Source organism: Macadamia integrifolia, chromosome 4 (genome assembly GCF_013358625.1).
Source record: "Macadamia integrifolia cultivar HAES 741 chromosome 4, SCU_Mint_v3, whole genome shotgun sequence".
Classification (NCBI taxonomy): domain Eukaryota; kingdom Viridiplantae; phylum Streptophyta; class Magnoliopsida; order Proteales; family Proteaceae; genus Macadamia; species Macadamia integrifolia.
In genome coordinates, this window is record NC_056560.1 from 20806562 (window position 1) to 20821697 (window position 15136).

The window sequence follows — 15136 nt, forward strand, 5'->3', positions numbered from 1 at the left end:
CTGGTCATAGCTGGATAGCGTGAGGAAAGGTGTACCAAAACCTGATTCAAACTGAAGCTACTTCCCACATCTCAAGCCTTGAAAAGCTGGGAGTTGTTGTTTCCTAAACTCTTCTTCTTCTGTTTACGATGGTATGAGTTGAATTTTTCTTGGGCCCATTAAATAATAATAATAATAATAATCATTTAATATAACTAGTGAGAACAAAAGGAAGAGAGACAAGAAGGAAGAAAAGTTAAGCCCAACAAGGATGCAAGCCCCATGTTTGATGGGAGGTCTTGAGTTCGAGCCTCTTTGGTTATTACTTTCTTCTTCCACCCTTCTTTGCAATAAATATCGATAAAAATAAATAAATAAATCCCAACAAGGAATGTTAGAATAGAGTAGGATATTGATCATAATCTCTCTTCTTATTTTCACTCCACATTCTTTTTTTTGTCTCTGTGTGTGTGAGGGGGGGGGGGGTTGTGCAATACTTCAGCAATACATTCATAAAAATTAATGTTATACGAATACTTTTTTTTTTTTTTGGTAGAAATATGGATTACTTAAACTATGATTGTATATGAAGATAGAAAATAGTCTCTCTACGAAGCGGGGGTAAGTGTACATCTACCATTAGCCTCTTCTCATACCCAACAATAAGGATAGCTTTAACCTAGTGTTCGCAATTTCAAATCAAGAAAGCAGTCTCTCTACAAAGCATGAGTAAAACTATGTACATCTGCCCCATTGATACATTCGTTTTATTATAATAATTAATGGTGAGAAATCCAAGCATGTATTAAGTTGCAGTCAAAATACGGAACCTTTAATAAATAATATCCCTAAAGAAGTGGCATCTTTTCCTTTCATGGGTCAATAGATTAATATATGAATCACCCAAGACATATGCCAATTCATGTGGACCAGCTATCAGATTATATGAAAAAAATTTAGATTAGTAAGAGTCATTAAGACTTGGACTAATAAAAGAGTTGTTAAAAGTCTTAAGCCTCTCCATTGATCCATTCCAAGCCTCACACCTTTCCATCCCAAGTGTGAGAGAGAAAGGAGGCTACTGGTTCCTTCCTATTGCAAATGCCCAACTGGAAGAGAGAGAATTCATGGCATTACCGACCTAACCCAGATTCAGTTTTCTTGAAAATGACTTTTGAAGAAACAATTTCATACCTTTTAGAAGAATAGAGAATAGAAAATTAGCTTTGGATAGAATGGGAGAGAAAGGTGGAAAGCACGCTCTGTCAGCCATTAGAGCTTCAGTTTTGAGTTTCCTTCCCATCTCTGGTATTCAAATAAAATATTCAAGAAATCATGAGTTGGGTTTTTGTGTTCTCTTCTGTTTTTTGGTGATTAAGATATTGAGAGAGTAGTGGAAAAAGGCAAAAAGTTGTGATTCATTGCACTGAGTTGTTTCTGCTGAGAACGAAAGAAAAAAAAAAAAAAAGATAAGGAAAGTTGGATTCCAAGCTTGAGTTTGTCAATGGAAAAGATAGATTTTGCTCTGCAAAATTTGCCGAGAAATCATACCTGTCATTGTCTTGGAGAGTTAATTGGAGAGGTGAACTGGGTTCTGCTCATTTCGTCTTCTTAGTCTTGCATTTCACGGTTTTGACCTCTGGAATAGTCCGATGTGGTGGAGTTTCTCTGGGCTGTTATTCAACGAGTTATGGACTTCAAGAGGTATGTAAAATGCACTGGTTATGTTGGATTCTATTGGAGATTGAACTTTCTTTTCTGTTTCAAACGATTGGAATTCCTTCAGCCTTGAAGAGCTCTTTTGTGTAAAAAAGAACAAGCAGAGCTTGAACACTTGTTTTTGAAACATTGGAATTTAATTGAAAGCAGAAGGAGATCAATCATTCAGGTTTCCTTTGTTTTGGAGGTTGAAAGTTTAAGATTTGGTTTACTTCAAATTTTCAGGTGTGGGTGTTCTCTTCCAATTACGAAGTGTGGTATCTGTGGATGAATGCCGTAGCAGGCGCCTAATCTAAATGAACTAAGCTTCTTCCTGCTCTTTGCTTTTGGTTGTCATTTTACTTTCAAGCCGAAGATTAGAATGCTGAGGGTGTATGAATTAGAGAGAGTTTTGGTTCTGGTGTTTACTGGATTTGTTTTGCTCTTAGCTCTTTTCCTGCCTTCTGGTTCCGAAGGATTAAACACAGAGGGACAACTCCTCCTGTCACTAAAGAGTAGCCTTCATGATGACCTCAGTCATCTGGGTAGTTGGAATTCTGGTGACCAGACGCCATGTGGATGGAGGGGTGTGAATTGCACACTTGATTATGATCCAGTTGTATGGTCCCTTGATCTAACTTCCATGAATCTCTCAGGTACCCTATCGCCGAGTATTGGTGGTTTGTTCCACTTGATGCACCTTGATTTGTCGTTCAATAAGTTCTCTGGAAGTATACCCAAGGAGATTGGAAACTGTTCGGTTTTGGAGGTTCTTAATCTGAACAACAATCAGTTTGAAGGTCCTATTCCTGGTGAATTGGGTAGTGTATCTAGTTTAATAATTTTGAATATATGCAATAATAAACTCTCTGGACCTTTTCCAGAGACTATTGGGAACCTTTCTTCCTTGGAAGAAATTGTAGCATTCACTAACAATCTCACGGGGCCACTGCCTCGTTCACTTGGGAATCTCAGGAGATTGAGAAAGTTTCGAGCAGGTCAGAATAAAATTTCTGGAAGCTTACCAGCAGAAATTAGTGGATGTGAGAGCTTGGAAGTACTGGGTCTTGCACAAAACTCTTTAGGAGGTGAAATACCTAAAGAGATTGGAATGCTTGGGAACTTGACTGATATGATCCTTTGGGAGAATCAGCTATCTGGGGTTATTCCAAAGGAGCTTGGGAATTGTACAAACCTCATAACTCTTGCTCTGTATGAGAATGGGCTTATCGGTGGAATTCCCATTGAGATTGGAAACCTGAAATTTCTGGATAAATTATACATCTACAGGAATGGGTTGAATGGGACGATTCCAAAAGAACTTGGCAATCTTTCTTTGGTAACAGAAATTGACTTCTCTGAGAACTATTTGACAGGGGAGATACCAGTGGAGCTCAGCAAGATAAAGGGTTTACGTTTACTCTACCTTTTCCAGAACCAGCTTACGGGTGTTATCCCTGATGAGCTTAGCAGCTTGGTGAATTTGACTGCGCTTGATCTCTCAATTAATTACCTCAAAGGTCCTATTCCTGTTAGATTTCAATATTTGAGAGAACTAATCACGTTGCAGCTCTTTAACAACTCGCTAAGTGGTAGCATTCCTCAAGGCCTTGGGGTTTATAGCCGACTTTGGGTGGTTGATTTTTCAGAGAACCAGCTAACTGGACGAATACCTCATCATTTGTGTAGACAGTCTAATTTGATTATATTGAATCTAGGTTCAAATATGCTGAATGGAAACATCCCTACCGGAGTTACAAAATGCAAATCATTGGTGCAACTTCGTCTCAGTGGAAACTTGCTTACAGGGGGTCTTCCTTTTGATCTATGCAAATTGGTCAATCTCTCTGCTGTTGATTTGGACTCAAATAGGTTCAGTGGGCCTATTCCTCCTGAAATTGGGAACTGCAAAACATTGCAAAGACTTCACCTATCAGCTAATTACTTCATGTCTGGGTTGCCGAGAGAGATAGGCAATCTTTCCCAGTTGGTTATCTTTAACATCTCATCAAATATGCTCACTGGACAAATACCACGGGAAATCGTCAATTGTAAGATGCTTCAACGACTTGATCTAAGCCAGAACAACTTTGTCGATGCTCTACCATATGAACTTGGAACCCTTTCACAGTTGGAGCTTCTCAAGCTTTCAGACAATAAATTTTCAGGGAATATTCCCACAGCATTAGGGAATCTCTCACACCTGACTGAGTTGCAAATGGGTGGTAACACGTTTTCTGGTGACATACCGCCAGAACTGGGTGCACTTTCAAGCTTGCAGATTGCTATGAATCTTAGTTACAATAATCTTTCTGGGAAAATACCGCCACAGCTTGGGAATCTCATTCTACTGGAACTCCTCCTGCTGAACAACAATCAGTTGACTGGTGAAATTCCTGACACGTTTGAAAATCTGTCAAGCTTACTGGGGTGCAATGTTTCGTACAATGACCTAACTGGATATTTACCTTCCATTCCATTGTTCAAGAACATGGATGTCAGCAACTTCATTGGAAACAAAGGGCTATGTGGTGGGCCTCTTGGTGACTGCAGTGTATCTCCGACTTCATCCTCATTCCCACCAACATCAAAAGGGGTAGCTGCTCCTGTGGCTAAAATCATTGCAATAATTGCAGCGGTTGTTGGTGGGATTTCTCTCTTTCTAATTGTATTTGTTGTATACCTCATGAGGCGTCCAGTGGAGATCATTGCTCCTTCTCAAGATAGACAATCAGCTTCTCCTGTCTCAGACATATACTTTTCCCCGAAGGAAGGGTTCACTTTCCAAGATCTGGTCGAAGCCACAAATAGCTTTGATGACAGTTTTGTTATTGGAAGGGGGGCTTGTGGAACAGTGTATAGGGCTGTTATGGAATCCGGACAGATAATTGCTGTGAAGAAGCTTGCATCTAATAGAGAGGGAAACAATGTTGACAACAGTTTCCGTGCTGAGATTTTAACATTGGGAAAGGTGAGGCATCGGAATATTGTCAAGCTGTATGGCTTCTGCTATCACCATGGTTCCAATCTTCTTCTCTATGAGTACATGGCAAAGGGCAGCCTCGGTGAATTGCTTCATGGGGAATCTTGTGGCCTTGACTGGCAGACACGGTTCATGATTGCTCTAGGGGCTGCTCAGGGGCTGGCTTACTTACATCATGACTGTAAGCCTAAGATCATTCACAGAGACATAAAGTCGAACAACATTCTTCTTGATGATTTCTTTCAAGCTCATGTTGGGGATTTTGGATTGGCTAAGGTGATAGACATGCCACAATCCAAATCCATGTCTGCAGTTGCAGGATCATATGGTTATATTGCCCCTGGTAAGCTTGTCTCTTCCTCCCACCTCCCTCTCTAAACAACTTCTGAGAAAAGCAGTGTTTAGTGAATTTCCTGTTTAGCCATTTACTTTATAGCCTCAATACATTGCCTGAGTTATCTGTCCTGCATAGGAACCTTAGTTTGACATTGACTAAAAGTTATATTCAACTCGGTTTCTGTTATGGTAGTATCATATGATTGTATTGCCCCTAGTAGGTTTATGTTTTGTGTTTTTATGAAAATACTACAAAAGCTTCCTACTTTCCTTCCTTGTCTCCTTTTCTTTCTTCCTTTGACAGAACCATTTTTGCAAGAGCACTAATCATGTGTATTGCCAGTGTCAACCCAAGAATAGGTCTGTTGTGAAGACTGATCAAATGCACTTGAGTTGTACCCTTTTTGTATGCTTTCATGCTTGCTTGTCAGTGCCACACTTCCATTATACACCATCTTAGTTATACTTTCCATCTGCTGAATACTCTTTAGCAATCTCATGAATTAGATGCATTTAAAAATTAAAATGGTATCCTCTTGAACACAATACAGAAGAAAAAAAAAGTAATATTCGCCCAAGATATAATTTTCCTACGTGAAATATGTGACAAGAACATTCCCTATTGTCATTTTCTGGCCATGTGGATACTGCTGGGTGCTTCATAAATTTTAAGGATTAATAGGTAACACAAAGAAATAGAAAGAAAGCAGGGGAAAGATTGGCTTTCTATGGGCTCCTTGTAATATCTCTTGTCTAATATATCACATTGAATGGTTCCCATAAAAGAGTGTATGTATTAACTTGAAGCAAAGTCATAGTTATACTCACACCTAAGCTTATGTCTGTCTTTCTAGCATTTAAGGTTCTGGGTTAGACAACTTATGTCCATGCCTTCGCTACAATGTGTGGAACAATGAGAACCTTCAAGACCATCCCAGTTCATGCTAATCCTTTAAGGCTTTCTTATGACACAAGATTTCTTCACATGTTGTATTCATATCATTAGCATGAGGTAATGATATCTATTGCAATATGTCTTAACCTATCACATCTCTATATCCATTAGGTATCTTTTGTGTTACATGTGTAATACGTATACATCTGAATTTGTGCTTCATATTTGCTCTAGTTTTACTTATTTTGGTAAGGAACACTTCCAACTAAATTCATCCAAAAATCTGCTAACCTCGAGAAAATCATGATTAAAGGAGAAATTTTCAAGAGTAAAAATTGCCTGTCCATTATCTGAATTATGAAGTTTTTCTTTTTTCTGATAATTTTCTATTTATTATCTTAACTAATACATGCCATGAAATAGATGTAATATTGTCGGTCTATAGGATATCAATAGATTCTTTGGATCCATTTCCAAATTTATTATGAGACTGACCTACTTTGACTGAGATTTTGAAGGAAAACTAAAATATGGCTAAAAGAACATATAAAATACTTGGGTAAGTATAACCAAGGCTTGGTTAATCATGTTTCTCACAAATCATGGGTCTTCACAAATATATCCTTCATTGTTAAGGTTGAAGTTTAAACATGAGATGCTCAACTCATGTCTGATCTGTACAACATCCAATTCATAGTTTTCAGCTGTATTGATTGTCGAGATTGAGCAATACTATTTCTACATCTTTTTTTTGGAATATGGAGGGAAATATTTTGGATTGCTTTTGTTTTCTCTGCTGTTCCCTTACAAGCTCAAGTTTACTAATTCACTTTCCAGCTAAAGTCTTTGTTTCTTAGCCAAATTTTACTCATTTGTTTTTTCTATTTAGAAACATCATGTTCATACCTCGTAATTGATGGATAATTTTACTTGTTTTTCCATCAGAATATGCATTCACCATGAAAGTTACCGAAAAATGTGACATCTATAGCTATGGGGTTGTTCTATTGGAGTTGCTGACTGGCAGAGCACCAGTACAACCACTAGACCAAGGAGGTGACCTTGTTACGTGGGTGAGAAATTATATTCAGAACCATTCTTTGAATTCCGGGATTCTTGATGCTCGATTAAATTTAGAAGACAAGGGTACTATTGATCACATGATTACTGTCTTAAAAATTGCTTTACTCTGCACCAATATGTCACCTTTTGACCGCCCGACCATGCGAGAAGTTGTGTCAATGCTAATTGAGTCTAGTGAGCTGAAAGGGAACTTTATTTCTTCTCCAATTAATGATAGCCTCCCTTTGAAGGGTGACCTCTCATGATTGTATCTACTGCGTTAAATTAATGAAAAAATGATTCTTTCTTCGTTGCTGATTCCTCTTTGTATTATTCAACAAGTAAATAGATAAAGTTTATGTATATTACCTTTTTTAGATTATATTTGTCACTCAGCTCTGTCATCAGCTTCCGTGGTTCAGTATTACTCAACTTTTGTATCTCCATCTCAAAGAAATACAATGGAAATTATGATATACCCTATTTCTGGCTGAGCCATTTTTTTTTTATGATAGCTGCGGTTTTTTGACAGTTAAAAACGACTTTGTCATATGAGAGAGTTAATCAAAATCCTTGATTCAAGATCAGATAGAACATGTAAGGGTGGTATTGCATATTTTTATCTAGTTACAGTTACAATAATAAAAGAAATAATAATAATCAGCTGTGCAACATGAACTGTGTCATAGAATAACATGTGTCTATATGAATTTTGTAAACATAGATAAAGAGACATCCGTGTGGCCCAACTTCCCTCATTTATAGGTGACACAGTGCTCTTGTAAATCGGTCTGAAGTCTTTTAGATATACTGCTCAAATTCCATCGAATACCCAAATCAACAACTGGTGATAGTGAGTTATCATGGCCTAGGAATCTGCGCATTGTCATGGGTGTTTAGACTTGCATATATGAATCAGATAATATGATAGGAATTTTCCATCGTTTAGTCCAGTTGGGTCCTTGTAGGTTCCTCATCGCTTGCCAAACTATATGTAACCAGGATTGGTGACCTTTTTCATTGTCACCAACTTTTGCTTCCTTGCCACATGGAAGACATGGGTAAACAGGGGTATCCTTGGACTCTACATCAATCTCACAGATCAAAATTCAGCGAGAAACAAACATGGGAAGTGGTGAAAATGAATTACAAGAATTCCATTTCACTGTAACAATATCTAATGATGTTTCTGTACTTCTCTGCTCACTTTAAACTTGCTGTTAGGGCACTTCCACTACTTATTTGGAGCTGAAACTTAACTGGTAGTGAGTGTACAATCGTCTATTACATGCATAGTTATTAAGGCATCGCCAAGGCGCTGAGGTGGTATTGGGAGCATAAGGCAGTGCACCGCCTTATTGGCTGCACGTAAGGCGGTCGCTTTAACTGTTAAGGCTTATGACGCTTTATGGGCAAGGCGGTCGCCTTATGCCCATTTTTTATTTATTTATTTTTTAAACTATTTTACCACTGATTCCATATAGATTTTATTGATTGGTAGGTACATGGGGAAGTTTACATACGAGAAGCATGGGAGCAAGGGTATTTAAATGGAAAACCTCAATAAAAATAAAAAAACACAAATCACATTACGTTACTAACTGAGAAATCGGGCAAGGGTTTTGGGGCTGACACAGTAGTCCTTCCTCCTTTCCCCTTCGGACCTTGCTCCGGCAGCGACAAAACTCCACCGGAGGTCGTGAGATTTCTCCGGCAGACATTCCTCAGACCAAGGCAGGAACGTTTGATGCATTCATTAATTTTTTTTCTTCATCTTCTTTATTCTTCTTCATTCTATGGTTTCTTCCTGCTGTATTTTCTTCTTCTTTTTCTTAATCTCTTCTATTTTCCTCTGTTTTTTTTCTTTTTCTTTTCTTTTCTTACTGCAGCTGGAAATGTGGAACTGCAGTACGAGAGAATTTTTTTTCTTTTCCTCTCCCTTCGACGGTTCTAGCTTCTTCTTTCTTTTCGTTTTTTCCCCCCTTTGTTGCAGTGTTTTTTTTCTGCTTTCTTTTCCTCTCCCAGTCTCCCTTCTATCTTCTCCATTCTTCTTCTTCACTTCTTCACTGCAACCTGCAGCTCTCTTTTCTTCCCCCTCCACCCCCCCCTTTTTTTTTATGAATATGCAGCTCCTTGGTTCGCGTTTGATGGTCTTGGCTGCTGGTTATCAATATTGATTGTGTATTGTAGCATGGGTATTAGTCTTTTGATTAATAAGTATTGCTTTTTGTGGCTGCTAGCTTTCTGATTTATTCTTTGTGAGATGGTACTGCTGGATATAATATTATGGCTTATTCTGCAGCTCTCATTTTTTTTGGATGAATATGCAGCTCCTTGGTTCTGGTAATCTGGTTGGTTTTCCTTGGCTGCTGGTTATCAATATTGATTGAGTAATTATATATTTATATTATATGCTATGATAATGATTGATCAAGATGAACTTAGTTTATTTGTTTATGAATATCTTGCATTGGTATGAAGTGTGAACCTTTAATCTTTATTTAGCATACGAGTAGTATTCAATATGTCATTTGAGCCAAATAGAATGGTTACATAAAAAAATAAAATACTAGAACGTTTTATTCAATAAGGCGACGTCTTATGCCCGCCCTATCGCCAAAGCACTCTGAAAGTCCATCAAACGCCTCGATCGCCTCACCGCCTTAATAATCCTGACAATGAGAAACGACTGCTATGTTTTAGCAGCCTGCTGTTGTGTTTTTACTGAAAGAAGGGAAATTCTCATTACAAGTGACTGACCAGTCAATATACTTATATACCCTTCATGACATGTTCTCTGACATAGATCCTGCACCCTGCCGTGCTATTTCAGAAGCAGTTGATGTTTCTCAAAAGCATTCTTTTTAGCTTGTCCAACCGATTTGGTATCATTTCTGGAAATGATAATGTCATTGAAATTGGTAAGGGTATCTTAAATTTCTGACATATCCAGTTGTATTGAAACATATCTGCCACAATATCTAAAGATTGACTAATCAATACTCCAGTTGATACTGATAAATATAGTGTTGCATTGCCTGTGTTAAGTTTTGAGTACTGGGTTTAAAAATTGGTGAAGGAATCAAGATCTGTCCTGGCAATACTGATCCAGATTGGCATCATGTTGAACATCTGATTAGTGGAAAAAGCCTGATGTTGCCAGTGGATAGGCCAATCCACTGTATATGATAAATTGGACCAGTCTTTTCTGATTCCTGATCCTTTTTTTTTTTTGGGGGGGGGGGTGTTGGGTAAATGATTGTATACCTGATCTGGCTGATCTGGATTGGTATTTTCTAAATATCAGCTAAAGTGTATGCGCATACCATTTCTAGATCTTGGTAGTGGTTTGGCATCTTTGGAGTGCTTTTTTTTTTCTTAAAGTCATTAAGTCGCAGATATTTAAGTGATTTGTTGAGTCATTAGTAATCATATGATTTTTCTCCTTTTAGCCAAAAAAAAAAAATAGTAATCGGATGAGTTCTGAAAGTAGTCATACGAGTAAGTATTCTTGTTTGGGTCTTTGTCTTTGAGCTAAGTAATTTCTTAAATGTATTTTGGGATACAAATCCAGAGAGGTTTAATCAAGCATCTTGGTTTTTTTTTTTTTTTTTTTTGGGGGGGGGGGGTTGGGGTCTAAGATAGGAAATGGCACCTGAACTTTCATCTCTTTCTAACCTTTAATTTTTATCTCCCATGTCTTCCTTTCATGTTTCCATGTTGTCTTCGCAAAGATTTCCTTTGGGATGATATGGAAGGTCTCAAGAATTGTCATGAGCTGAGATGGGACCACATAACATTGCTGAAAGACAAGGAGGTTTTGAGTATTACCCCCTCTTAAATGGTCAACTAAGTTCTTCAATCCATTTCTTTTTTTTTTTGGTTGGGGGGGGGGGTAGTGTTCTATCCAAATCACTGTAGGTTTGCTGTGGAGCAGGGAAGCTTATGCAGAGTGGGACCTCTGTCAATTGTGGGAAATTTTTGCCATGAGAGACAAATCAGGTGCAGGATCATATTGTACCCCATCAGGAGGTAGTTGACCGGTGTATCAAAGTTCATGGAAAAATGACTGGAAAATCTGGAGATTGGAAAGGGTAATATTATTCTGGACTGATGGTGTGATGAGATCAATTTCTAGACACTTGTTCTGGATTGGTCCAGAGGAGCAACAATGTGTAGTCTTATGACTTGGTTCAGGGGAGATTACATCTGTACTTGGCCGAGGAATATTTAGATTGGGAAGTTAAAAAATTAGTGTTTTTGTTAGAATTGCTGCAAGGGTTGAGGATTTTTCTGGATAGTTCCTAACAGAGAATATAGCCTGATGAACATCTGATGATGGCATACTTTCTGTTAAATCATTGCTTGTCACAACAGCCTGAATATTTGCAAGAGGTGGGGCAGGTCACTTGCTACACGAAGTTATGTAGGAAGAAAATTCCCAGGAAATTTACGCTCTTAGTTCTCAATAACGTGATCCTGATTGGGGACCATTATTGGATAGGGGATGGCAGATCACTAACAGATGCTGTTTGTGAGATTGCTGAGGTTTTTGACTCACTTGAATTTCCTGTTTCTTGATCTTGGTAAGCGGTTATTCCTTGTGGATCTAGTGAGATATTTACCTTGAAAGTGATAAAATCAGCCCTATAGGTAAGGCTAAATTCAGGAATCGGTGGCAACCTTTGGTTTCAATCTTTTGGAAGCAAGGAACATCTGACTTGACAAAGATGATTTGTTGGTGCTTTGTGGATCAAAGTCCCCATAGTGTAAATCAAAATAGGTGGATTGTTTGATCAGGTTTGTGTTTTCTTTCTCTCTTTTGCAGGGGTTTCTTTATTATGCCCCTGCTACTGCTATTTTCTGTTCCTAGGCTAAAGTTGTCAAGGAGTTTTGTGGCAGTTCAATTATGCCTCTCTACTTGCCTTTCACCTAGTGGGTGAGCTTGTGGTGTAACGACCCAAGAATACGGCAAGTACCAGACTCGCCTGGGAGATCGGTGAGGTGTCCCCACCAAGAATACGGCTAGTACCAGGGGGTTTGGGAGATTGGTGAGGGTGTGCAAATTTTAGTCCCACGTCGCCTAGGGAGAGATTCTTGGACTAGTTAATAACCTCCAGCTTCTTTAACATAGCACAACGCGTTTTAAAGCCTTGAGGCCGACGGCCCAAAGAGGACAATATTGTGCAAGGTTAATGGGGTCAGGGCGTTACATGTGGCGCAATGGTTAAGTTGCACTATTGCAACATGGTGGTCACAGGTTCGGAACTTGGAAACAGCCTCTCCTGCAAAGCAAGGGGTAAGGCTGTGTACACTTTCCCCCTCCCAGACCCTGCAGTAGTGGGAGCCTCCTGCACTCAGTTGATCCTTTTTAACTTGCCTCTCATCTAGTGTCCTCTTCTCCTAGCATCTGTACCTTTGCCTGCTTACAGTGCCAGCATTCACTCTGGTTGAATCACTTCTATGCCTTTGCATTTCACCTTTGGGGTATAAACACCTTGATGTTAAGATTTGATGACCTTACCTTGCTAACTGTGATGCTGCCAGGGCAATAAGTTACATTAACAGATCCTGCAGCTTTGAATATTTCACAAGCTTGCATCATGCAGTCTGGGGTGACTCAGTCAGGTGTATGTTGCTTCTATTCCTAGTCAACTGAAATTTTTTCTGTGCACCAATCATCTTTCTAGTATTGTTTTGGTTTGCTTTGGCCACTGGAAAATCAGTGTGCTGTGAGAACCCTCATGCCCCCAACCACTAAGAAGCTGACATCCAAGCCAAATTTAGGCATAGCAATTAGCAGTGATGGATTTTCTCCCATCTTGATCTGCTGCTGAGCTAATATCCGATATTCCATGTGACTTACTAAATTATAGCTCAGGATATCATCCTCCATGTTACACTCTGCCTCTCTGGAAAGTTAACTGACAAGATTGCCAAGACAGGAGGCCATAAATTCTCCGTTGATGCATGTGATACAGAGTTAAGAGATGACCAGATTAGACCTTAGAGGTGAACATTCTAGTTTGAAGCACTTGCATATGATACTAGTCCATGGATATGAGGGTTCTTGGTTGAATAATTAAGGTCATCAACTCCCTCCCTTTTCTTTTTATGCTCTCGTCTTACCTTATCATTTTTAAATTTTCTTTTTGAGAAACTTTTTCTGGTCAGCCTGTGCTATTAGTCAGGGTAGTTGGGGTATGTTAATCATTTAAGCTCAGATAGCTCAACGAGGTTTCATGTGTTTGCACATCTCCATCTCTAAATAATAAATTTCAGCTTTTTAGATTGACTTACCAATATTCTCCCTAAATGTGGTATTTTGTGCTTTGATTTTTAATGGATGTTTGTGGAGATGGAAGGCTTGGGCATTGTCACTATATATGTTGGAAATGTAGAGCTGCCCCTGCAGATTAATGTTGTATGTGGCCACAGTATTTATCCATTTCACTGAAAGAAGTGGGTTATGCAGATCTGTAGAGAAGCCTATTTTTTGGGTGGGGACAAGGTTTGGGGTGGGTGTGCTGCATGTTTATGCTTTTATATGCTCATCTAAGAGTGGCAAGACATTGCAACAGATACTTCTAGGATTCTACACCATTAATGCTGGAATAATGGGGTGAAATTGCAATATTATTTTCCTTGATTAAGTTGTTTTACCAGTTGTATGTATAAAAATGATAGGTTGTTCAAGAGCTCTATGCCCTTTTAGTTTGGCCAGTGAAAATCATTGTTTTATGATATTCATTCTGGTAAACATGCCCCTGTTGTGCCAACTACAACATCTAGTCTTCCACCTTACTATTTTGAGAAAAAAATTTAAACTTTCTGTAAGTTGATGATAAATAGAACTTGCCATTACATTTCATGTTGTCAGCCCATATCAATGTTGGATGAGCTTTTGTTCTTGCTATACTTTTTTGTGACATTCCTGTCCCCCTTTCCCTTGAGTTGAATTATAGCTCACATGATGCCCCTACCCTAATCTGAATTCTCAAGTTTCTTGTCTTATCATAATGCTGTGGGTTACTTTCTCCAACTGCTAGTTTAATACTACTGATTCTATGACCTCTTGAGTCTTGAGATTAATTCACAATATATGATGTATCCCTTTTAGATCTATCATTTTCTTTCCTGACACACTAGGACAGCCTGAAAGTTATGTTGTTTCAGGTTCAACTTCATTTTTTCTGGGGAACCTGTGATGGTAAATTTGATAAAACTGTCTTGTTTCTAATTGTAAGCTTAATAATGGCTCCTTCATTTTCTGTTGTTCTACACTTGGGATCTAGGGTCATTCATGAACATTGAGGAACAAATGCAAGAAGGGGAACCAACATTTTTTCATATTCTCATTGGATCATGAGGTGTTTGGTTGTGGCTAAAACACTATCTGGAAGATAGCAGCAAAAGGTAATGCTTTTTGACAGCTATTTTATATACTTGTTTTGTGATTGAGCCAGGTCAGAGAAGGCCAGGAGGTGTGTGCCACCTTACCCTAGGTGAGGCTTAGTGTTGAACCTTGATAGCCTTTTTATAATACATTTTCTTAATAAGGGTAATCCTCTTATCACATGTTTACTCAAAAAATTATAGACCCTTTTTGATAATGACAAATCATTTTCAAACTATTTTGAAAACTTTTTTTTATCCCTATGTTAAATAATTTTTTAAAATAAGATAAGGGGCAATCAAAAGACGGCTACAACTTACAACTTGTCGCTTCATCATTTTGGTGACAACAAGATGCACCCTTAATATAAAATTAGTGTAATGTTATTGGCAAGCCTGTGATCATTCAACATGGGGCCATATCTGACATGTGATAATTTAGACGACATCAAAGCCTCTTGGGTTTATTCGGAATCAGTGATCTGGGATTCCAAGTCAAGTTGAATGATCGAGTTAGTTCCAATCCGACTTTCCTGGGAAAGTTCTTCCTATAGAAGCAGAGTGTGGTTCTTGTATGTGCGTAAGGAGTAATGGGGATGCACGAAGAAGCTATTGTAACCTGCCAGTCACTGAGAGGGAGGGTGAATCAATGAGTCTAATTCCGATCTTTGAGTTAGCTTGAATGTTGATTTGGCAAACCCTGTAATACTTGTACCCACTCACACACAGTCATGAACACTCAACCTCTCATAGGCACTTCCAAATGTGCACACACATTCCACATTCCA

At 38.6% G+C, this 15136-nt stretch overlaps 1 protein-coding gene across 2 annotated transcripts; it reads left to right on the forward strand.

The window, feature by feature from the left end:
* Positions 1–1020: 1020 nt before the first annotated feature.
* Positions 1021–14531, forward strand: LOC122075594 (probable leucine-rich repeat receptor-like protein kinase At2g33170). Of its 2 annotated transcripts, XM_042640668.1 has the most exons (4): positions 1021–1683; positions 1924–5003; positions 6837–6964; positions 14249–14531. In XM_042640668.1, exons 2-4 carry the CDS (start codon positions 2060–2062, stop codon positions 14258–14260), a joined length of 3084 nt encoding a protein of 1027 aa, XP_042496602.1. In that variant the 5' UTR covers positions 1021–1683; positions 1924–2059; the 3' UTR covers positions 14261–14531. The 2 variants fall into 2 exon arrangements, with proteins under 2 accessions (XP_042496602.1, XP_042496601.1); XM_042640667.1 differs by lacking the exon at positions 14249–14531 and having other exon boundaries at positions 6837–7316.
* Positions 14532–15136: the final 605 nt, after the last annotated feature.